Genomic DNA, 23,450 nt, shown 5'->3' on the forward strand with positions numbered 1-23,450 from the left:
ACCCAATCTCAGTAATGTAATCAGATTACTTTCAGTTACTTTTAGAATTTTACCAATTGAACGACATCTATCGCAGGATAAATATGCACTATGCGCTATGCAGCTGTTGCAAGAGCACATTTTTCACTGGCTGTCCACTGGTCGCAAAAACAATGTTTGATAGGCAGTTTAAACTACTTAAATTCAACCATTATTGGGTTAAAATACGCATATACCTCAATAAGCCCAACATGAACCCACATAAAGCCCAGCATGGCAACCACATGAGGGGCCAAGGTGGATCCTGAGGACAAAACTTTGTGGGTCCTAAGTGGTTATCCTATTTGGGGCCTACGTGTTAAAACCATTCTTCAAACCATGTAGGCTTAAAACTTGTTGCCCCTGTAGGTAAGAGCACATTTTCCCACTAGGGTCCCTCAAGAAGCCCAAAATGAACCCATGCACATAAAGCCCAACATGTCAACCACATGTGGGGCCAACATGGATGCTGAGGACAAAACATTCTGTGTCCCTGTTGGGTTTCCCTCATGGGGCCCGTGGAACAGCCCTTCATTAACCCATGTGGGCCCCACATGGAAATGTTTGCTGGGTACATTTGTAAACAGCCATCCACAACAACCACAATCCGTAAGGCACAAATAGATTAATGAGAGCGCAGCAGTGTGATTCACACCAATGTGCTACAGTGAGGGAAAAAATTATTTGTTATAAATTGATTTGCATTTTAATGAGGGAAATAAGTATTTGACCCCTCTGCAAAACATGACTTAGTACTTGGTGGCAAAACCCTTGTTGGCAATCACAGAGGTCAGACGTTTCTTGTAGTTGGCCACCAGGTTTGCACACATCCCAGGAGGGATTTTGTCCCACTCCTCTTTGCGGATCTTCTCCAAGTCATTAAGGTTTCGAGGCTGACGTTTGGCAACTCGAACCTTCAGCTCCCGCCACAGATTTTCTATGGGATTAAGGTCTGGAGACTGGCTAGGCCACTCCAGGACCTTAATGTGCTTCTTCTTGAGCCACCCCTTTGTTGCCTTGGTCGTGTGTTTTGGGTCATTGTCATGCTGGAATACCCATCCACGACCCATTTTCAATGCCCTGTTTGAGGTTCTCACCCAAGATTTGACGGTACATGCTCCATCGTCCCTTTGATGCGGTGAAGTTGTCCTGTCCCCTTAGCAGAAAAACACCCCCAAAGCATAATGTTTCCACCTCCATGTTTGACGGTGGGGATGGTGTTCTTGGGGTCATAGGCAGAATTCCTCCTCCTCCAAACACGGCAAGTTGAGTTGATGCCAAAGAGCTCCATTTTGGTCTCATCTGACCACAACACTTTCACCCAGTTCTCCTCTGAATCATTCAGATGTTCATTGGCAAACTTCAGACGGGCCTGTATATGTGCTTTCTTGAGCAGGGGGACCTTGCGTGCGCTGCAGGATTTCAGTCCTTCATGGCGTAATGTGTTACCAATTGTTTTCTTGGTGACTATGGTCCCAGCTTCCTTGAGATCATTGACAAGATCCTCCCGTGTAGTTCTGGGCTGATTCCTCACCGTTCTCATGATCATTGCAACTCCACGAGGTGAGATCTTGCATGGAGCCCCAGGCCGAGGGAGATTGACAGTTCTTTTGTGTTTCTTCCATTTGCGAATAATCGCACCAACTGTTGTCACCTTCTCACCAAGCTGCTTGGCGATGGTCTTGTAGCCCATTCCAGCCTTGTGTAGGTCTACAATCTTGTCCCTGACATCCTTGGAGAGCTCTTTGGTCTTGGCCATGGTGGAGAGTTTGGAATCTGATTGATTGATTGCTTCTGTGGACAGGTGTCTTTTATACAGGTAACAAACTGAGATTAGGAGCACTCCCTTTAAGAGTGTGCTCCTAATCTGAGCTCGTTACCTGTATAAAAGACACCTGGGAGCCAGAAATCTTTCTGATTGAGAGGGGGTCAAATACTTATTTCCCTCATTAAAATGCAAATCAATTTATAACATTTCTTTGTCAGTGGGCAAACGTACAAAATCAGCAGGGGATCAAATACTTTTTTCCCTCACTGTATATAGATATCAATAAAAGTGATATCCGTATCGCCCATAGGCTACACCACTGTTGGCGTCCTTACCTCCGAGCGTTTATTCAAGTTGTATAATCTTTGGATGCCGACAACAGTTGCACCACTGGAAAACATAGCTTGGACTGTAGCCTACAAAAGCCTATCTCTGCTCTTTTCCCGCGATCCATTAAACACATTTGGTGTGTCATCATAGTGGTGTCTGACTTGTGGTCAGACTCGCTCAGGGCTGTAGCTACATATGAGGACACCTTTGCAAAAGCTAATGGGATCCAAGTAAACAAATAAACAAATAAATAAAACACAGAGGTTTCGGGGGGGGGGGGACTCAGTCGTGGTCTCAATTTACTGTTGAGAGTTAGAATAATAAAATACACAAAGTGCAATTTCGAAACTTGGTTGTCCATCAGCAGTTTTCCTCTTGTTATATGTCACTCACCGACAGTCACTCAATTAGCCCATTTCAGTAAATTAGTCTAGTTAGTCTAATCATGGCCGAAATACCAACCAGGCACGCAGGGCACATGGGGGCCCCCATTGATTTTGTTAGTCACTCTCACTCAGATATCATATTAACATGGCAATCATGACAAATTGTGTAGAATTGCAGGAAATTAGCTGTAAAACTGCAACAACAACAAATAGTTATGTCAAGCAAACTTATTTGTTTACCTTTTGTTAATAAAATACTTTTTCTGCTAACAGATCCCTCTGTTTTTAATCCCGGTGCTGAGTTAATATGCAGCGGCTAATTGTATAGCTAATAGGCTATGTGTTTGTAGATCAACTGGAGTGAATGAAGCTACAGCAACCAATGTAATAATGGCTAGGATAATTTTTGCTTGTTTTTGTTGTTCTCCAAATATCATTTTAGGGTTTTTAAATTGTATAGGAATGCAGTAAATGAACTTCAACTTTAACTCTGACTAAGGCCCTGGACTCGCTCAGGAGGAATAAACTTTAGCCTTTTTTCAATGCTGATTTGAATGTCATTGAGAAAACAGAAACTTGTCAAAGAAAGGTGCAATATGCAGAAATCGCTCCACCATTTCCTGGTTGCAAAAATTCTAATAGTTAGCCTAATTTCAGTTTATGGGACAAAACAAGCAATGTATATTGTAGAGAATCATTGTACCATCTAAACCGCTGTGAAATGTATTTTCAATAACCAAAATGATTGTATTTTCAGCTGGTTGATGTCGGTTTACAAAACCGAAAGTAAAAGACAAAAAAATGACATTTATGAACGGGAAGCATAGAAATAGTGCACATAGAACATATCTACCGCTTCTTAGACTTGCTTTCAATGAGAATGACAGATCTATAACTCACATTTCTAGGTGATGACAATCACACAGCGACCCAGCCCTTTGTGTCAGAATGATTGCGCCTGCTCAGTCCGCTCCTCTGTGCTTTCTCCTTCACTGTGCCCTATTGCGCGAGACACAGAGCGTTCTGAAACTTCGCGCATCGCCCCGCAAATAAGGTAGGGAATTCATGACACCTTGAGCGATATTTTATTCTAAAAAGCTCTCACGGAGAAGCCTGTCTATTGGATTGATACTGAAAATATATTTGACTCATTTGATTGTTGTTTAGATGGCTCAGACGCGTAAAGTGTGGAAGCTAGAGTACGGTGTGGTAGGCCACAGGATAGTAGCGGCTGCAGGACATACAGGCCTGTCTGTCTAAAAACGGTATATATCAGAGCACTTTAGGGATATTTAATAATTATTCGGACAAATGAGATCCCTATAGCACTAGACTATGCAGGTTTATTATAGGCTATATCGTTTATTATAGGCTATACAACCTATAATAAACAGATTTGATTGCGAACTAGTGAGCATTACGCACAGTATTTCACTTTTAGTGCCAATTACATGTAGTCTCAGAATTTCAGCTGGTTATTAAAATGGTTAGAGTTATTGTCAATTGTATTGTAGATTTAGTGATTTGTAATTCTTTCGAGAGACTCTCTATAGTTCTAGCGCTATTGATTTTTGCAAACTGAGCAATGCATTGAACTATGAACAATGGAGACCTAGGCTAGCCATTTGTCTATTCCAAAGGAAAATATATGTCAGCCCATAAATTACACCCTATATGATAGTGTCCGTGTTTTTGTAAAATGTTTTGTAAATTTGAAGGCCATTAACAGCATGGTTTGTACCCTAAAAACAAGGAGGGTTAGGTTTGTCTTCGGGTTGGCACAGTGGTCTTTACGCACGCTGGTTCTGATGTAACATGCAGCAAATAAATATACCACTCTCGATTGTTAGAGCCACCTCACCATCTACTACGCTCATTCAAGTTTAGACTCGTTAAAATAATGCTGTTAATCACAATCTAGGCAGTGGTGTAAAGTATTTAAGTAAAAATACTTTAAAGTACTACTTAAGTCGTTTGTTTCGTATCTGTACTTTACTATTTATATTTTTGAAAACTTTTACTTTTACTCCACTACATTCCTAAATAAAATAATGTACTTTTTACTCCATACATTTTCCCTGACACCCAAAAGTACTCTTTACATTTTGAATGCTGAACAGGACAGGGCAATTTTTAAATTCACACACTTAAGAGAACATCCCTGGTCATCCCTACTGCCTCTGATGTGGCGAACTCACTAAACATAAATGCTTCATTTGTAAATGATGTCTGAGTGTTGTCCAGGATTCCATTGGCATGATCAGTGGTTTCAAGTTTGTATCCGTCAATTTTTGACAAGCTGATCGTAGCGAAAAAGAAAATACTTCTGCATTTCCCGCTGTGTAAACACATTGCAGACAGGCTCGCAATAACTCCTGATAAAGTTGGGTAGCTGATATTCAGAGCTTAAATAGCCAAATCGATTAGTCACAGGAATCAGGACTAATAAAGCCAATGCAATGGCCTGTTTTACAAACGGTGGGCCTACCACATGAATGAGCATTCATAAAATGTCAGTGTGGGCCAACATGGTAGGCTACACTCCAGTAAGCACGAGTCGATGTCTTTTGGACATCTTTTTTTGGTCCTGTCTGGATGTCGTTTTTTTGTGATACAAACGGTAGGCTTACCACATAAACTCAATTTCAGGCAACCCTGTAGGCTATAATAAGTATATAGGTTGAGAACTTTTGTGAAAGAGCACAGTTTGGGGTATATGGCATGTAGAGGCAAACCGGATGGACATCATGAAAATGATCGGAGAGGTTGAGGGTAGAGGAAGTTCAGGAGTAAAAACAAGCAAAATAGAATTATTGTAAAATTGACTGTGTCCATAAAATGTATATAGTATGTATAAGCTGGAAGTAGAGGCCTAAGCGTTGTTATTCACTAGTTTACTCCAATTAAGGGAGGGGTGGTGGGGTTGGAAAGTAATAAAGGAAAATACATTTTAAAAAATGATATGTGTATGTATGTATATATATGTATTTACAGTGGCTTGCGAAAGTATTCACCCCCCTTGGCATTTTTCCTATTTTGTTTCCTTACAACCTGGAATTAAAATTGATTTTTTGGGGGGGTTGTATCATTTGATTTACACAACATGCCTACCACTTTGAAGATGCAAAATATTTTGTTGTTGTGAAACAAACAAGAAATAAGACAAAAGAACAGAACTTGATCATGCATAACTATTCACCCCCCCCAAAGTCAATACTTTGTAGAGCCACCTTTTGCAGCAATTACAGCTGCAAGTCTCTTGGGGTATGTCTCTATAAGCTTGGCACATCTAGCCACTGGGATTTTTGCCCATTCTTCAAGGCAAAACTGCTCCAGCTCCTTCAAGTTGGATGGGTTCCGCTGGTGTACAGCAATCTTTAAGTCATACCACAGATTCTCAATTGGATTGAGGTCTGGGCTTTGACTAGGCCATTCCAAGACATGTAAATGTTTCCCCTTAAACCACTCAAGTGTTGCTTTAGCAGTATGCTTAGGGTCATTGTCCTGCTGGAAGGTGAACCACCGTCCCAGTCTCAAATCTCTGGAAGACTGAAACAGGTTTCCCTCAAGAATTTCCCTGTATTTAGCGCCATCCATCATTCCTTCAATTCTGACCAGTTTCCCAGTCCCTGCCGATGAAAAACATGAGGGTGTTCTTGGGGTGATGAGAGGTGTTGGGTTTGCGCCAGACATGTTTTCCTTGATGGCCAAAAAGCTCAATTTTAGTCTCATCTGACCAGAGCACCTTCTTCCATATGTTTGGGGAGTCTCCCACATGCCTTTTTGCTTTTTTTTTTTCTATAAGCAATGGTTTTTTTCTGGCTACTCTTCCGTAAAGCCCAGTTCTGTGGAGTTTACGGCTTAAAGTGGTCCTATGGACAGATACTCCAATCTCCACTGTGGAGCTATGCAGCTCCTTCAGGGTTATCTTTGGTCTCTTTGTTGCCTCTGATTAATGCCCTCCTTGCCTGGTCTGTGAGTTTTGGTGGGCGGCCCTCTTGGCAGGTTTGTTGTGGTGCCATATTCTTTCCATTTTTTTATAATGGATTTAATGGTGCTCCGTGGGATGTTCAAAGTTTCAGATATTTTTTTATAACCCAACCCTGATCTGTACTTCTCCACAACTTTGTCCCTGACCTGTTTGGAGAACTACTTGGTCTTCATGGTGCCGCTTGCTTGGTGGTGCCCCTTGCTAAGTGGTGTTGCAGACTCTGGGGCCTTTCAGAACAGGTGTATATATATATACTGAGATCATGTGACATATCATGTGACACTTAGATTGCACACAGGTGGACTTTATTTAACTAATTATGTGACTTCTGAAGGTAGTAATTGGTTGCACCAGATCTTATTTAGGGGCTTCATAGCAAAGGGAGTGAATACATATGCACGCACCACTTTTCCATTATTAGAATTTTTTTAAACAACTTATTTTTTTCATTTCACTTCACCAATTTGGACTATTTTGTGTATGTCCATTACATGAAATCCAAATAAAAATCCATTTAAATTACAGGTTGTAATGCAACAAAATAGGTAAAACGCCAAGGGGATGAATACTAAAAAAAAGAAGAAAAAAAAAGAAAGGGGGATGAATACTTTTGCAAGGCACTGTATATGTACAGTGGGGGAAAAAAGTATTTAGTCAGCCACCAATTGTGCATGTTCTCCTACTTAAAAATATGAGAGAGGCCTGTACTTTTCATCATAGGTACACGTCAACTATAAAATCACATTGTAGGATTTTTTATGAATTTATTTGCAAATTATGGTGGAAAATAAGTATTTGGTCAATAACAAAAGTTTCTCAATACTTTGTTATATACCCTTTGTTGGCAATGACACAGGTCAAACGTTTTCTGTAAGTCTTCACAAGGTTTTCACACACTGTTGCTGGTATTTTGGCCCATTCCTCCATGCAGATCTCCGCTAGAGCAGTGATGTTTTGGGGCTGTCGCTGGGCAACACAGACTTTCAACTCCCTCCAAAGATGTTCTATGGGGTTGAGATCTGGAGACTGGCTAGGCCACTCCAGGACCTTGAAATGCTTCTTACGAAGCCACTCCTTCGTTGCCCGGGCGGTGTGTTTGGGATCGTTGTCATGCTGAAAGACCCAGCCACGTCTCATCTTCAATGCCCTTGCTGATGGAAGGAGGTTTTCACTCAAAATCTCACGATACATGGCCCCATTAATTATTTCCTTTACACGGATCAGTCATCCTGGTCCCTTTGCAGAAAAACAGCCCCAAAGCATGATGTTTCCACCCCCATGCTTCACAGTAGGTATGGTGTTCTTTGGATGCAACTCAGCATTCTTTGTCCTCCAAACACGACGAGTTGAGTTTTTACCAAAAAGTTCTATTTTGGTTTCATCTGACCATATGACATTCTCCCAATCCTCTTCTGGATCATCCAAATGCACTCTAGCAAACTTCAGACGGGCCTGGACATGTACTGGCTTAAGCAGGGGGACACGTCTGGCACTGCAGGATTTGAGTCCCTGGCGGCGTAGTGTGTTACTGATGGTAGGCTTTGTTACTTTGGTCCCAGCTCTCTGCAGGTCATTCACTAGGTCCCCCCCGTGTGGTTCTGGGATTTTTGCTCACCGTTCTTGTGACCATTTTGACCCCACGGGGTGAGATCTTGCGTGGAGCCCCAGATCGAGGGGAGATTATCAGTGGTCTTGTATGTCTTCCATTTCCTAATAATTGCTCCCACAGTTGATTTCTTCAAACCAAGCTGCTTACCTATTGCAGATTCAGTCTTCCCAGCCTGGTGCAGGTCTACAATTTTGTTTCTGGTGTCCTTTGACAGCTCTTTGGTCTTGGCCATAGTGGAGTTTGGAGTGTGACTGTTTGATGTTGTGGACAGGTGTCTTTTATGCTGATAACAAGTTCAAACAGGTGCCATTAATACAGGTAACGAGTGGAGGACAGAGGAGCCTCTTAAAAAAGAAGTTACAGGTCTGTGAGAGCCAGAAATCTTGCTTGTTTGTAGGTGACCAAATACTTATTGTCCACCATAATTTGCAAATAAATTCATTAAAAATCCTACAATGTGATTTTCTGGATTTTTTCTCCTCAATTTGTCTGTCATAGTTGACATGTACCTATGATGAAAATTACAGGCCTCTCTCATTTTTTTAAGTGGGAGAACTTGCACAATTGGTGGCTGACTAAATACTTTTTTCCCCCACTGTATGTATGTGTATATGTATGTATGTATGTATGTATGTATATTTGCAAAAAAACTACATATGGGGGATTGGAAGGGATGCAGACAATTACATTGATGGAAGTTACAATTTATCTGCAATATTAAAGCTGATCTACCCCCTGAAAAAAAAGGACACAAAAATTTATGAAAAAATATTAAAAATTAATACTAAAAGAAAACTAAACAAAAAAGCACTGTAGGCTACACCTCAGTAAGTACGGGCCGACGCTTTTTGGACATCTTTTTTTGGTGCAATTCCGGACCGGCCTTGATTTCCACATCCACGGACATTGGTCTCGCGTATGGCGGCAGAACGGCAAGGACCGGCCCTGGGTAGCCATAGCTAACCCATGCATTCAGGCTATAAATTCACAAGGTGTAACTTGACTTCCCTCGACCTTATCTCACACATTCCAATACCAACATGCCACATAGGCCCGGCCGGGTTACACTGCATGTGAAGATCTGTTTATTAATTACTGAGCATTATTAGCCTACATCATTTGTTAAACATTGGATTAAAAATAGACCAAGGTATAATGGTTTAAAAAACGGTTACTACTGAGTAACAAGCATATAATAATGGTTTGTAAGCCGTTTTATAAGCAGACCTTAAGTAAAGCGTCACCCTCGCCTGTCCCTAGTCAGTCTCCATCACCAAACCAGTGTCTTTGGGCTGGCATGATAATAACTTTTGCAGCTAACTGATCTCCCCAACAATTATGCTTATTTTGTGTGAATGGTATAAAGACCAAGGACTACTATGGTGAATGATGTCTGGTTGGTAACTACATTTCCCAGGATCCCACTGGATGTGTTATGCCCATCTGGTCATTTGGGGCAGCCATGTTATTGTCTGAGTGTGCAGTTGTTTTCCTGTCCTGTGCGTAGCTGATTTATGAATGTCGTTGTGACCCTAGAGCTCAGTGAATGTGTTTTTGACATTGTTTGGGGGACAGGCTAGTGAAGGGGTCAGAGAGGGGGCTGTGCGTGGGGAGTGGAGAACGGGGGTGGGGAGTCAAGGTAGAGAAAAGTAGGGATCAAGGGAGGAGAGAGGAGTGTGTGAGGTTAGGGTTGCAGGAAGTAGAGGAGTAAAGCACCCATTTCAAAATGGCGTGGCCATATGAGGTATGGTGTCGAGTTCACCTGGGTTATTTATAGAACAGAGGTTAAGGGGTAGGAGAGGGTGAGGAAGCTGGGAAGAAGGGACTGAGTAAGGAGGGAAGAAAGGGGGCAGGGTGTGAGTCTGTATGTGTCGGGGGGGGGGGTGTTGACAAAGACAGATCCCACACCATGCTGAGTCTGCAGAATGCCCCCCTTGCATCAGTCAGCTGACTATCATAAAGCCTTTGAGCATAGACAACAGCACTGAGACAGACATAGAGGACAAGAGGTGCGTGCGTGCGTGTGTGTGTTTGTGCGTGTGTGCTAAATTCCCAGTGACACCAGGGTAACCATCACCACGGAAACCAATCATCCACCTCACCGCTCTGTGTCCCCAAATCACCAGATGCTCTCGGTACCACAGTATTGTTTGTGTGTGTGTGTTACCAGATCACAATGTTCTCATAGGTGGGCGTGTGTTTGTCGTCTATACAGCCTATGGCTTTGGGTGATAAACATGTCAGCCAACATGTCAGTCATACGGGCCATAGAGCAGAGTTTTGACATTTTTTATTTATTTATTTATTTATTTTTGTACTTTTTACCCCTTTTTCTCCCCAATTTTTGTGATATCCAATTGGTAGTTACATTCTTGTCCCATCACTGCAACTCCCGTACGGCCTCGGGAGAGGCGAAGGTCGAGAGCCATGCATCCTCCGAAACACGACCCTGCCAAGCCGCACTGCTTCTTGACACACTGCTCACTTAACCCGGAAGCCAGTCGCACCAATGTGTCGGAGGAAACACCGTACAACTGGAGACCGAAGTCAGCGTGCATGCAGAGTCAATAGAGCCCGATGGGACAAGGACATCCCGGCCTGCCAAACCCTCCCCTAACCCGGACGACGCTGGGCCAATTGTGCGCCGCCTCATGGGTCTCCTGGTCGCGGCCGGCTGCGACACAGCCTGGGATCGAACCCGGGTCTGTAGTGATGCCTTAGACCGCTGCGCCACTCGGGAGGCCCCATAGAGCACTGCTTTATCAGTGTAGAGGACACACCCTTTGGTTCAATATTAGCGTAATAGTTGCAGGCCCTGCCCTGGAGACGTGCACATGGGGAACAGAATGTGTTCTGCCAAATGTGAAGAGCTCAGAGGAAAGGGACAGTTGATATTGTATATCTGATAGTTTGATTGCATACGTGGCTTTAGAGTCACAGTGCTGCATGGACTGTGATGATAACCATGCCAGTATAGGGCATGCAACTAAGAGACCACAAACTTAAAGACTGCTTCGGCTATCCTTTCCAAAACCACTTCCAACAAAAGGTAGCACCTAAAACTCAATACAAATTCACAAAGGTGTCCAGTCCAGTTAAGCCGAAGCAGACCAACTACAGAGTACAGACACCACCAGCATTGTTGTGAAAACAGTGAGAGATTGCATGCCAAAGTCTTCTGTCCTTCCTTCCCCACATGTGAAGAGTCATGTCAGACAAAGGAGGAGAGAAGGCGAGCCTGGTGAGGAAGGAGGGGGAGAGTCCAGCAGCACAGGCCAGTCAGAACAAAGGAGCTCCCTGTGTGCCATGTTGCCACAAGGGTGAGTGAGGGAGGTGGGGGAGTGGGGGAGTGTTGGAGGTGGGGGAGATACGGAGTGGGGGAGTGTGGGAGGTGCGGGAGATACGGAGGTGAGGGAGGTGGGGGAGAGAGGGAGGTGGGGGAGACAAAGATGTTATCAGTCTTTCATTCAGATGTTACAGATGTATAGCACTTATTACAAACACACGTGTCAGAGAGTAGGCTTTGTCCTAACAGTCTTAGATTGCCTTGTCCTTGTCTCTATTCCTTCATGACTTCTGATTTGAAAGGACTTGATTAGTAACATGATATGTTCAATATGACAAGCCACTAATCTGAAAGGTAGGAAGGTATGTAGGAGGGTTAGGACACAGCCCCTGGTCACCAGCAAGAGCAGAAAGAGACACACTGCCATGGCAAAGTCACCTTCATACCCAATGCGCACGCACACACACACACACACACTCTCACACACGCCAGTCATTTATCCTAGCAGAGACACAGGGGACCCTGGTGACATTATAAAAGCTAGCATAGTGCAGTGGTGATAGTTGCTGACCAGCCAAACTCTGGTTTAGGCTTACTGTCGCTCAATAGCACATAGTAGAGCGAGTGCTGTGGCATATATACTGTGATTGCTATATGGCATACATCTTCTTCCACTTCACGCTAACAGTTTCATACCCAGGCAGCTAGCTACTAACAATGCTGACTTAGGCAAAAGAAGTGGCAGGATTTTAAAGGCACAGTTCACCTCAAAATCAAACACACTTTAATCTTACCATGGCCCCATTCAGGCTGTGCCTAATATGGTGCCATGTGGTTTCCTATTTAGAGAGATGATTACCTGGTATACCAGTGGTCAATACCATTAAGTTAAACCATGCTAGCTAGCGGTTCGATAATGGACTGAGTTAAACTAATTGGCTGGGCTTGAGTGGAGATGTATGGGGTAGCTAGAGGCAATTTATCACAGGCCCAGTAGACCAGACCAGGCAGGGCTAGTGTAGCTGGCCTGGCCGTCAGTACTTGACAGTACATTGGCTTTACAAAGCACGCCTTAATAAAGGCTTCAACAAAACTTTGGATACTACTTTAGTATGAAGCAATGTATTGACCATTCATACTAAATAGCCTACTATGCTAGTGTGGATATTATTTAGGACACAGTCAAGGAATGTACGAGGGACTTACCAAGGGTAAGGCATTAGTGGGCCTGTAGATCCTCTAGTTAGTAGATGCTGTGTGGTGTGTATGTTGGTGTGTGTTTGCTTCTGTTGAAAACCTTTCTAGAGCAGTGTGTGGTGTGTGTGTGACTGTGAACACATAGATAGATGCTCGGTGGACACTGTGTGTAGGCCTAGATGCTGTGTGTGTTTGCTTCAGTGCAATGCCACTTCACTAGAACACAGCAGTGTTCTGTGTGAAGTCATAGGTAGGTGCTGTGTTGGACCTTTTCTGCATAGAATGAATGTGATGTTTTGCTTGTGTGCTGGAGGTTGCGCTCCATTTGTACAGCCTTTTGCCTCCTGTGAGTCAGAGAAGTGATGTTGTAGTATCAGAGATACACCCAAACCTGTCTATCTCTCTCCACAGTCGCCATGGCTGTTCCTCCTGCATACTCAGACCTGGGAAAAGCCGCCAAAGACATCTTCAGCAAGGGCTATGGTAAGTCAGTAAATCCCCCTGCTCCCCCCCACCACCACCACCACACGCAAGGAGAAAGGGAGGACACAATTACATATTTCATGTGTCTGTAAGCTCTTAGGCTCTCTCTCTCTCTCTCTCTCTCTCTCTGAGACATAAACCTCAGCTGGTCATGAAGGACTCTGTGACCTCTAACCTTATTTACGACCCCAGGGGTCAGCGGATGGGGGCTGGGACTCAGTGTGTGTGTGTTTTTAGACTTGTTTCATGCTCATCTATAGTGAGTCAAACAGTGCCTCTTGTCATCTTTGTTTCATACCATTAGATCTACTTTTCTGCAAATGTTCTTGTTTCACAACTATAAAGCTTTAAAGCTTGGATGACCCTCAATGAAAACCGTCATGTAAATGATGTATACAATAACGAAGGGCTACAGAGAAGTATCCCAAATCAAAATGTGGTCTGCTTCTCTATTTTGTATGAATAGAGACATGATTTTTCTCTTCCTTCTCCTCTTTCTCTTTTCACCTCCAGGCTTTGGAATCGTGAAACTGGACCTAAAGACCAAGGCCCAGAGTGGAGTTGTAAGTACAATCTCTCTCTCTGTCTCTGTCTCTCTCTCTCTCTCGTCTCTCTCTCTCTCATTTCAATTTAAGGGCTTTATTGGCATGGGAAACACATGTTAACATTGCCAAAGCACGTGAAGTAGATAGTAAACAAAAGTGAAAAAAACTATCAATATTAACAGTAAACATTACACTCAGAAGTTCCAAAAGAAAATACATTTCAAATGTCATATTATGTCTATATACATTGTTGTAACAATGTGCAAATAGTTCAAGTACAAATGGGAAAATAAATAAACATAAATATGGGTTGTATTTACAATGGTGTTTGTTCTTCACTGGTTGCCCTTTTCTTGTGGCAACAGGTCACAAATCTTGCTGCTGTGATTGCACACTGTGGTTTTTCACCCAGTAGATAAGGGAGTTTATCAAAATTGGGTTTGTTTTCGAATTCTTTGTGGATCTCTGTAATCTGAAGGAAATATGTGTCTCTAATATGGTCATACATTTGGCAGGAGGTTAGGAAGTGCAGCTCAGTTTACACCTCCATTTTGTGGGCAGTGTGCACATAGCCTGTCTTCTCTTGAGAGCCAGGTCTGCCTACGGCGGCCTTTCTCAATAGCAAGGCTATGCTCACTGAGTCTGTACATAGTCAAAGTTTTCCTTAATTTTGGGTCAGTCACAGTGGTCAGGTATTCTGCCACTGTGTACTCTCTGTTTAGGGCCAAATAGCATTCTAGTTTGCTCTGTTTTTTTGTTAATTCTTTCCAATGTGTCAAGTAATTCTCTTTTTGTTTTCTCATGATTTGGTTGGGTCTAATTGTGTTGTTGTTGTTGTCCTGGGGCTCTGTGGGGTCTGTCTGTGTTTGTGAACAGAGCCCCAGGACCAGCTTACTTAGGGGACTCTTCTCCAAGTTCATCTCTCTGTAGGTGATGACTTTATTATGGAATGTTTGGGAATCGCTTCCTTTTAAGTGGTTATAGAATTTAACGGCTATTTTCTGGACTTTGATAATTAGCGGGTATCGGCCTAATTCTGCTCTGCATGCATTATTCTGTGTTTTTCATTGTACACAGAGGATATTTTTGCAGAATTCTGCATGCAGTCTCAATTTGGTGTTTGTCCCATTTTGTGAATTCTTGGTTGGTGAGCGGACCACAGACCTCACAACCATAAAGGGCAATGGGTTCTATAACTGATTGAAGTATTTTTAGCCAGATCCTAATTGGTATGTCAAATGTTATGTTCCTTTTGATGGCATAGAAGGCCCTTCTTGCCTTGTCTCTCAGATCGTTCACAGCTTTGTGTAAGTTACCTGTGGCGCTGATGTTTAGGCCGAGGTATGTGTAGTTTTTTGTGTGTTCTAGGGCAACGGTGTCTAGATGGAATTTGTATTTCTGGTCCTGGCAACTAGACCTTTTTTGGAACACCATTATTTTTGTCTTACTGAGATTTACTGTCAGGGCCCAGGTCTGACAGAATCTGTGCAGAAGATCTAGGTGCTGCTGTAGGCCCTCCTTGGTTGGTGACAGAAGCACCAGATCATCAGCAAACAGTAGACATTTTACTTCAGATTCTAGTAGGGTGAGGCCGGGTGCGGCAGACTGTTCTAGTGCCCTCGCCAATTCGTTTATATATATGTTGAAGAGGGTGCGGCTTAAACTGCATTCCTGTCTCACCCCACGGCCCTGTGGAAGCCGCACGCTTGTTGTTTGTGTACATGGATTTTATAATGTTGTATGTTTTTCCCCCAACCCCACTTTCCATCAATTGGTATAGCAGACCCTCATGCTAAATTGAGTCAAACACTTTTTTGAAATCAACAAAGCATGAGAAGACTTTGCCTTTGTTTTGGTTTGTTTGTTTGTCAATTAGGGTATGCAGGGTGAATACGTCGTCTGTCGTACGGTAATTTGGTAAAACGCCAATTTGACATTTGCTCAGTACATTGTTTTCACTGAGGAAATGAACTCTCTCTCTCCCCTCCTCCTCCTCCCCCTCCTCTGTTTTATACGATATACCATATGTTTCTTAGAGCTTGGTGCATACAACCTTCCCACAACATTCTGGGAATGGTGCAGGATACCCAGCTAGCACATAACGTTCTGAGAACCAAATGTTTCTTAGGAGGGAATTTCAGAACTTCAGCATAACATTTTCTGCAGGTTTCCTCATGGTTCTATTTAAAGTCATGTTCTCAGAACATTAAGAAAACTTTCCATAAAAACCACAAGAAAACATTAGTAACGTTCAAAGAATGTTCAAAGAATGTTATTTAAAAACATATACATTCTGTTCTCAGCGTCAACAAAACTCTTTCTATCTTCTATCTTGTGTGTTCAGGTGTGTTGGCCGTGCCCACTAATTGGCCACTCCTGATCTTAATGAGTGTTTGTTTCCTTTGAAATTGGGTCTGTTTGAATAGACTAAAATGAACAGCTTTGTATGAGTAAAAAAAACATGGCATGCTAGCTCCATCCTGGTGGCGCAGAGGACTAATTCCATGGATAGAGAACAGAAGATCATAGGTTCTCAGAACGTTATTTAATTACCGTAAAATAACCTATTAATCCGTTAATAAAACTTCCCAGGAACACTTTCAGGGAACCATATTAAAACATTCTCAGAACGTCCCTGCAACCTAAAAATGAACGTTCCCAGAACAGACAACATTTTCACTTCCGTTCTCAGAATGTTTAAAAAACCTTCAGTTTTACCTGTCAGGAAACTTATGGCTTCGTTCCCAGAACCAATGGGAAACCAAAAACCCACAACTTCCCTAGCTGGGAGTAGACTCCTCTGCCTACAGTATTCAGACCCCTTGACTTTTTCCACATTTTGTTACGTTACAGCCTTATTCTAAAATTGATTAAATAAATAAAAATCATTGATTTGATTTGACAATACCCCATAATGTCAAAGAGAAAACAGGTTTTTAGAATTTTTTGCAAATGTATTACAAATAAAAAAACTGAAAAATTACATTGACATAAGTATTCAGACCCTTTGCTATGAGACTCGAAATTGAGCTCAGGTACATTCTGTTTCTGTTGATCATCCTTGAGATGTTTCTACAACTTGATTGGAGTCCACCTGTGGTAAATTCAATTGATTGGACATGATTTGGAAAGGTACACACATCTATATAAGGTCCCACAGTTGACAGTGCATGTCAGAGCAAGAACCAAGCCATGAGGTCGAAGGAATGGTCCGTAGACCTCCGAGACAAGATTGTGTCGAGGCACAGATCTGGGGAAGGGTACCAACAAAATTCTGCAGCATTGAAGATCCCCAAGAGCACAGTGGCCTCCATCATTCTTAAATGGAAGAAGTTTGGAATCACCAAGACTCTTCCTAGAGCTGGCTGCCTGGCCAAACTGAGCAATCGGGGGAGAAGGGCCTTGGTCAGGGAGGTGACCAAGAACCTGATGGTCACTCTGACAGAGCTCTAGAGTTCCTCTGTGGAGATGGGAGAACCTTCCAGAAGGACAACCATCTCTGCAGAACTCCATCAATCAGGCCTTTATGGTAGTGGCCAGACGGAAGCCACTCCTCAGTAAAAGGCACATGGCAGCCCGCTTGGAGTTTGCCAAAAGGCACCTAAAGACTCTCAGACCATGAGAAACAAAATTCTCTGATCTGATGAAACCAAGATTTAACTCTTTGGCCTGAATGCCAAGCCTGGAGGAAATCTGGCACCATCCCTACGATAAAGCATGGGGGTGGAAGCATCATGCTGTGGGGATGTTTTTCAGGGGCAGGGACTGGGAGACTAGTCAGGACGAGTGAAAGATGAACAGAGCAAAGTACAGAGCGATCCTTGATGAAAACCTGCTCCAGAGCGCTCAGGACCTCAGACTGGGGCGAAGGTTCACCTTCAAACAGGACAACGACCCTAAGCACACAGCCAAAACAACGCAGGAGTGGCGTCGGGACAAGTCTCTGAATGTCCTTGAGTGGCCCAGCCAGAGCCCGGACTTGAACCCGATCTAACATCTCTGGAGAGACCTGAAAATAGCTGTGCAGCAACACTCCCCATCGAACCTGACAGAGCTTGAGAGGATCTGCAGAGAGGAATGGGAGAAACTCCCCAAATACAGGTGTGCCAAGCTTGTAGCGACTCAAGGCTGTAATCGCTGCCAAAGATGCTTCAACAAAGTACTGAGTAAAGGGTCTGAATACTTGTGTAAATGTGATTTTTCAGTTTGTTATTTTTAATACATTAGCGAAAAAATTAAAAAAATAAAAAACTTTTTGCTTTGTCATTATGGGCTATTGTTTGTAGATTGATTCCATTTTTTGTATTTTTTTTGGATCCATTTTAGAATAAGGCTATAAAGTAACAAAATGTGGAAAAAGTCAAGGGGTCTGAATACTTTCCGAATGCACTGTATTTATCTGGAATTGTCCTGCAACACTCAGTGATCAGATGTGTAATATTTGAGAAATACTAACACACACGTCCACATTACATTGTGGTGCTGGGAATGAAATAAACCACGTTTTTCAAATCATTTATCACAGATGTGTAACATTCACATTTAGGCCACTCTCGAACAGAGTGTCCCATGCATTAGTCTGTGTGTGTGTGTGTTTGTGTAGTCTAGCCTTATAAGCTGCATGTCTAGACCCTAACCTCAGGGCTGAACAGTAAAAATGTAAAATGTAACAGGAAAGTCAAAATGGCTGACTCACTGTCTGCTGGCAGTGTGTGTGTGTGTGTGTGTGTCTGCCAGAGAGTCTAACAGGCTGTCTAACCCAGTCAGCTTGGCACGTCACTGTCTGACTACAATCTACCTCTACGTTAGAACAAAATGGATACCGCTCATAGCATTGCTGCTTCCTAAAAACTGTGCATTATCTTCTCTTAAAAGGTGTTAGGGGCAACAATACTGTGTGCAGGATTATGTTGTTTTTTGTCATTATCTTCATCTTCATCTTGTTTCGGCCTGTACACATTTTGGATATGGTCGATTCCAGAGTTATGGACATTACATTTGCAAGCAAAATCACAACTTTAATGTCTCACAGAATGGACAAACAAATTATAAATGTTGATGTGTATGTTTATATTACCCCTTGGGGGGAGTGTATAGCCCCCAGCGAACTTTTAAATATTGTCATGTTGGAGAAATAAAGCAAATAAGAGGCTTTATGGATTCTACATGGAATGGACAAGCATTATGGGGAGACGGAACATAATAGCAAAAGTCTGTGAGGTTGTAAGTCAGGTCAAAACATGGATAGCCATTTCGAAGGAAAGGCTTGGCTGAACACAAAAACGATAATTTTGAAAATATTGTCATTTCCATTATTACTTTAGAGAGGAAAAAACGACTTATGGATGTTACACCCTCCATTATGGATGTTACAGAGTCTGAAATAGACATTCAAATCTTAAAGATTTCATTATCAAAATCTATCATAATTTGTTGTCATTTGGATTGTTTTTAAAAGGACAGCAGAAGGCACAGTACTTTAGCATTGCATAATTACAGGTAGCCTGAATAGTATACAAGGCCAGTCACTACACCCTAACATTGTTTGTTCTCCACTTTATATATATCAAAAGTAACCTTTACCAATTGAATGAAGACATAAATATAAGATTATTTTGTATTACAACTTTTCAGAAATATGCAAATTAGACAATATACATGTTCCTATACTGCCAATCCACCTTTATGGACACTGGATAAAGTCGTTATATTTTGGGGGGATTTCATTTGAAGAAGAAAAAAAACACTCCAGGACTATTCACAGATGTTGAAAAACACTCTTTATCATCATTCTATCTAAACCACTGTACTGCCATGGGTGAGAAATGCATTTCAGCATATATTTTCAGAGAGAATCTTAGCTAGAACACATATTTTTCAAGATAAAGAATTGCTTCAGTAAAAGTCTGAAGAATACATCCCAGAACAAGCACACAAAATGTGGTGAATGCACAATCTTCTGAAGCTAAGATATGATACATCAATATCCATCACATCCACAACCGCAATGGATGTTACGGATATCATAATGCTGAAAAAGGATACTGACAATGAAAAGAGAGAAACCAATTATAGACCATATACAACCTTGAAAGTTATCTTTACAGAGAAAGTTTCAAGATGATCCGATGTAAGGTGCATGTTTTACTAAAACATTTCCTTAAAACGTTATGGATGTTACATTGTCTGTGCCATTCACACCCCTATCTTTACAAGACTGTAGAACAAAAAACACAACTCAAGACACTTCAATTTGGTCTGTAGTGCTTCATTAACATCTCATCTTCACAACTAATACTGGGGGACAGCTGTGAGTGGAAAAACAAGCTACTGAGCTCTTTCTAAAAGCCATGAAATATGATTGACTGAAAAGCCTTTTTTGAGACTTGGCCACCTATGCTGTAAATGGTCAAAATTAAACTTTTCAAATAAAGCCTGAACTCCAACAAGACCTTAAGCATAATTATGAACGTGGTTTCATTTGGAAATGACTGACTTTATTTTGGCATGCTCAGGTTGACCTTCCCACGGAATTGCCCATATCATACAGTATATCACCCATTTGGATAACTAATCTACCTCTCCCTGCGACTGAATTGAATCACAAAGATTTCATGAAATACACTTTACTTGGACTTAATATTTTCCCCCAAAAGTCAACCGTATCCTGTAAATTAGAGGAATCTCTATATCTCTGATTCACAGTTCAAACAAGCTGGTGCAGCTTTGGTGTCTCTGGTACATACAGTATGTTAATTAGAATCTTATTTTCTGAAGGAGTGGAAAAGTGATTAATGTGAATATCTGTATGGTTCTGACCTAACTATATCTTCCTCTCTCTTTCTCTGCCTTTTTTCTGCTTCCTCTCTGGACTTCATTGTCAGATGGTAAGGGTGTGTGTGTGTCTGTGTGTGTATGTGGAGCAGGCTTTTCTTGCAGCAGTGTCCCATCTGATTGATTGATACCATTCCCTTTGCACTGCTAAGGCCATAATGACATTAACTCCTATCCCCGGACACACCTTTAGACTGGTCTAACTGGCCCGGTTACTGGTCTACAGGTTACTGGTCTGCCAGTGACCAGATGACTGGCTTGGGCATCTACCACTACTCAAAACGGTAGCTGCTGACTACATTCAGTCATGCAAACCTGAGAGGAATTGCTTGGCAGAGATGTGGTAGGGGTACTTATCTCTTTCCCTGTCTCTTTCTCTTTATCTCTGTATCCCCCGTCTCTTTCTCTCATCAGTGAGGAGTGTGCTCAGCTCTCTTTAACACTTCCCCTTATTTTCTCTTTTCCATTTTCTCTCCCTTGCTCCAGTTTCTTCTGCTGTGCTCTCTTACTTTTTGCAATTAACCATCCATCATTTCCCTCCTTCTTTAACTCCCCTCTCTCCCTCCTCCTAACCTTCCACTCTCCTTCCATCTCTCAGGAGTTTGCGACCTCAGGCTCCAGTAACACTGACACAGGGAAGGCAGCAGGTAACCTGGAGACCAAATATAAGGTGAAGGAGCTGGGCCTGAGCTTCAACCAGAAATGGAACACAGACAACACCCTGACCACCGAGGTCTCTATGGAGGACCAGGTGAGTTTGAAACCAGTTTAGCCCAAAATCAGGTTACACCGCACCAAACCAGCTCCTGACAGCACTTAATGTTAACTCGTTGAACACCAGTATGTAAATGCATCCAATAGACTATGAACATTAAACCCAGAGTTTAGTCAGTAATATTATTACCCTTATTGTTCTCATTGTTCTGTGTCTGCTGTTCACCAATATCTAATTACAGGAGGCTGCTGAGGGGTGGATGGCTCATAATAATAGCCGGAACGGCGCAAATGGAATGGCATCAAACACCTGGAAACCATGTATTTGATACCATTCCACAAATTCCGCTCCAGACATTACCATGAGCCCATCCTCCCCAATTAAGGTGTCACCAACCTCCTGTGTATGAAATGTATCTCCTTCTCTGTCCTGTGTTTCTGTAGTTGGCTAAGGGCTTGAAGCTGGCTCTGGACACATCATTCGTGCCCAACACTGGGTAAGCTAATCACTCACTGGTCAATTTTTACCTCCCTCCATATGCCTTAGTAGTGCACATGAACATGAAGGATTTTGAAATAAACAGCACCAGTAAAGGCAGTAAAACGGTCACTTGGGCAGTTTTTTTCATCCGTTGTCAAATTGGGGCCCATAATGTCACAGTAATCCTGACACCCTCTCTACTTTCCTCCTGTCCCCTTCCCCTCTGTCTGCAGTAAGAAGAGTGCCAAGCTGAAGACTGGTTACAAGCGGGACTTCATCAACCTGGGCTGTGACCTGGTCTTTGACATGGCCGGCCCCACGGTCCACGCTGCTGCCGTGCTGGGCTATGAGGGCTGGCTGGCTGGGTACCAGATGGCCTTCGACACAGCCAAGTCCAAACTGTCCCAGAACAACTTTGCCCTGGGATACAAGGCTGGGGACTTCCAGCTCCACACCAATGTGTGAGTACCACTACACCTAACCCTAACCACTGTCCAGAAGAGTTTGCTTTGTGTTTGCGCAGAGTTGCTTTCTCCATGCGTATTTATTTTTGTCATGATCCACCAGAAGTTGATTTAAGAGCTATGTAGCACCCTACTGATTAAGCCCATGGTGTTTTGTCCTCTCAGTAACGACGGTACAGAGTTTGGTGGCTCCATCTACCAGAAGGTGAACTGCCACCTGGAGACAGCCATCAACCTGGCCTGGACGGCCGGCAGCAACAACACACGCTTCGGCATCGGAGCCAAATACCAGCTGGACAAGGATGCTTCCCTGTCTGTGGGTTCCACAACCACACATACATAACCACACAGAACCACATACCAGTCCATAGTGCCAGAAACAGAACCACACAACCATCCAAATACATGGTTGTCTCACCTCTCTGTGTCTGTCTGTCTCCTCCTGCAGGCCAAAGTCAACAACGCCAGTCTGATTGGAGTTGGCTACACACAGGCCCTCCGGCCAGGTAACTCAAACTGACCTTTACACCAGATACCTAGCTGCATCTGTCTATATCGACACACCTTGCCTATTAGTACCACAGGAGTTGTGTAGAAGAAAGGAAGAGGTGATGTCTATGCTCTATATATGAAAGGAGCAGTACTTTGTGTGTTAAGACTGGTGTCTCTCTCTGTAGGAGTGAAGCTGACTCTCTCAGCTCTGATCGATGGGAAGAACTTCAACACAGGCGGTCACAAGGTTGGCATGGGCTTTGAGCTGGAGGCATAAGGATGGAGGGAAGAGGAGAAGAGGGGGAAGGGTGAAGGAAGGGAAAGATCCCGGATCTGACAAAACCTCAATGATACCTGGACACATCTCCCCCTTTTTATGCCACACACACACACCTCCTGAGTCTTTTGGCCTTAGCACCCTCTGAGACCTCCAGTACTGTATTAAAATGGACAGACTGTCGAGAACCAAGTAGTTTTTTGGATGTTTTTAGGTTCACCATCTCTCTGTATTATCTCCTTAGCAATACCACGACGTAAACAAACATCTGTCATGCCATGGCACTGGAGCAGACAGTCAGTTGGCAAGTCTCAAATGACACCCTATTCACCAGGAGTTTACTAATTCACGTAGGGCTCTGATCAAAAGTGGTGTACATTTTACATTTTAGTCATTTAGCAGATGCTCTTATCCAGAGCGACTTACAGTTAGTGAGTGCATACATTTTCATGCTGGCCCCCCGTGGGAAACGAACCCACAACCCTGGCATTGCAAGCGCCATGCTCTACCAACTGAGCTACAGGGATATGGTGTTATTTGAAACAAACAAGTCTGAAGTCAACCTTTTGTTCCAC

The 23,450-nt window shown here is 42.9% G+C and overlaps 1 protein-coding gene across 4 annotated transcripts in view; it reads left to right on the plus strand.

Annotated features, from left to right (window-relative positions):
- vdac3 (voltage-dependent anion channel 3) overlaps window positions 1-23,131 on the plus strand; it is a 24,748-nt gene extending 1,617 nt beyond the window's left edge. The window contains exons 1-11 of one of the 4 annotated variants that reach the window (XM_041901261.2): window positions 3,452-3,556; window positions 11,307-11,422; window positions 12,997-13,068; window positions 13,582-13,631; window positions 20,498-20,500; window positions 21,046-21,198; window positions 21,606-21,658; window positions 21,876-22,103; window positions 22,272-22,422; window positions 22,555-22,612; window positions 22,784-23,131. In XM_041901261.2, the coding sequence (XP_041757195.1) occupies window positions 11,311-11,422; window positions 12,997-13,068; window positions 13,582-13,631; window positions 20,498-20,500; window positions 21,046-21,198; window positions 21,606-21,658; window positions 21,876-22,103; window positions 22,272-22,422; window positions 22,555-22,612; window positions 22,784-22,875 (972 nt within the window). In that variant the 5' untranslated portion in view covers window positions 3,452-3,556; window positions 11,307-11,310 and the 3' untranslated portion in view covers window positions 22,876-23,131. Of the gene's footprint in view, window positions 1-3,449; window positions 3,557-11,306; window positions 11,423-12,996; window positions 13,069-13,581; window positions 13,632-20,497; window positions 20,501-21,045; window positions 21,199-21,605; window positions 21,659-21,875; window positions 22,104-22,271; window positions 22,423-22,554; window positions 22,613-22,783 lie in introns of those variants that run through there. The other 3 variants (XM_041901262.1, XM_045225740.1, XM_041901263.1) reach the window with 3 other exon arrangements.
- Window positions 23,132-23,450: the final 319 nt, after the last annotated feature.

This window comes from Coregonus clupeaformis, chromosome 16, assembly GCF_020615455.1.
Source record: "Coregonus clupeaformis isolate EN_2021a chromosome 16, ASM2061545v1, whole genome shotgun sequence".
Taxonomy (NCBI): domain Eukaryota; kingdom Metazoa; phylum Chordata; class Actinopteri; order Salmoniformes; family Salmonidae; genus Coregonus; species Coregonus clupeaformis.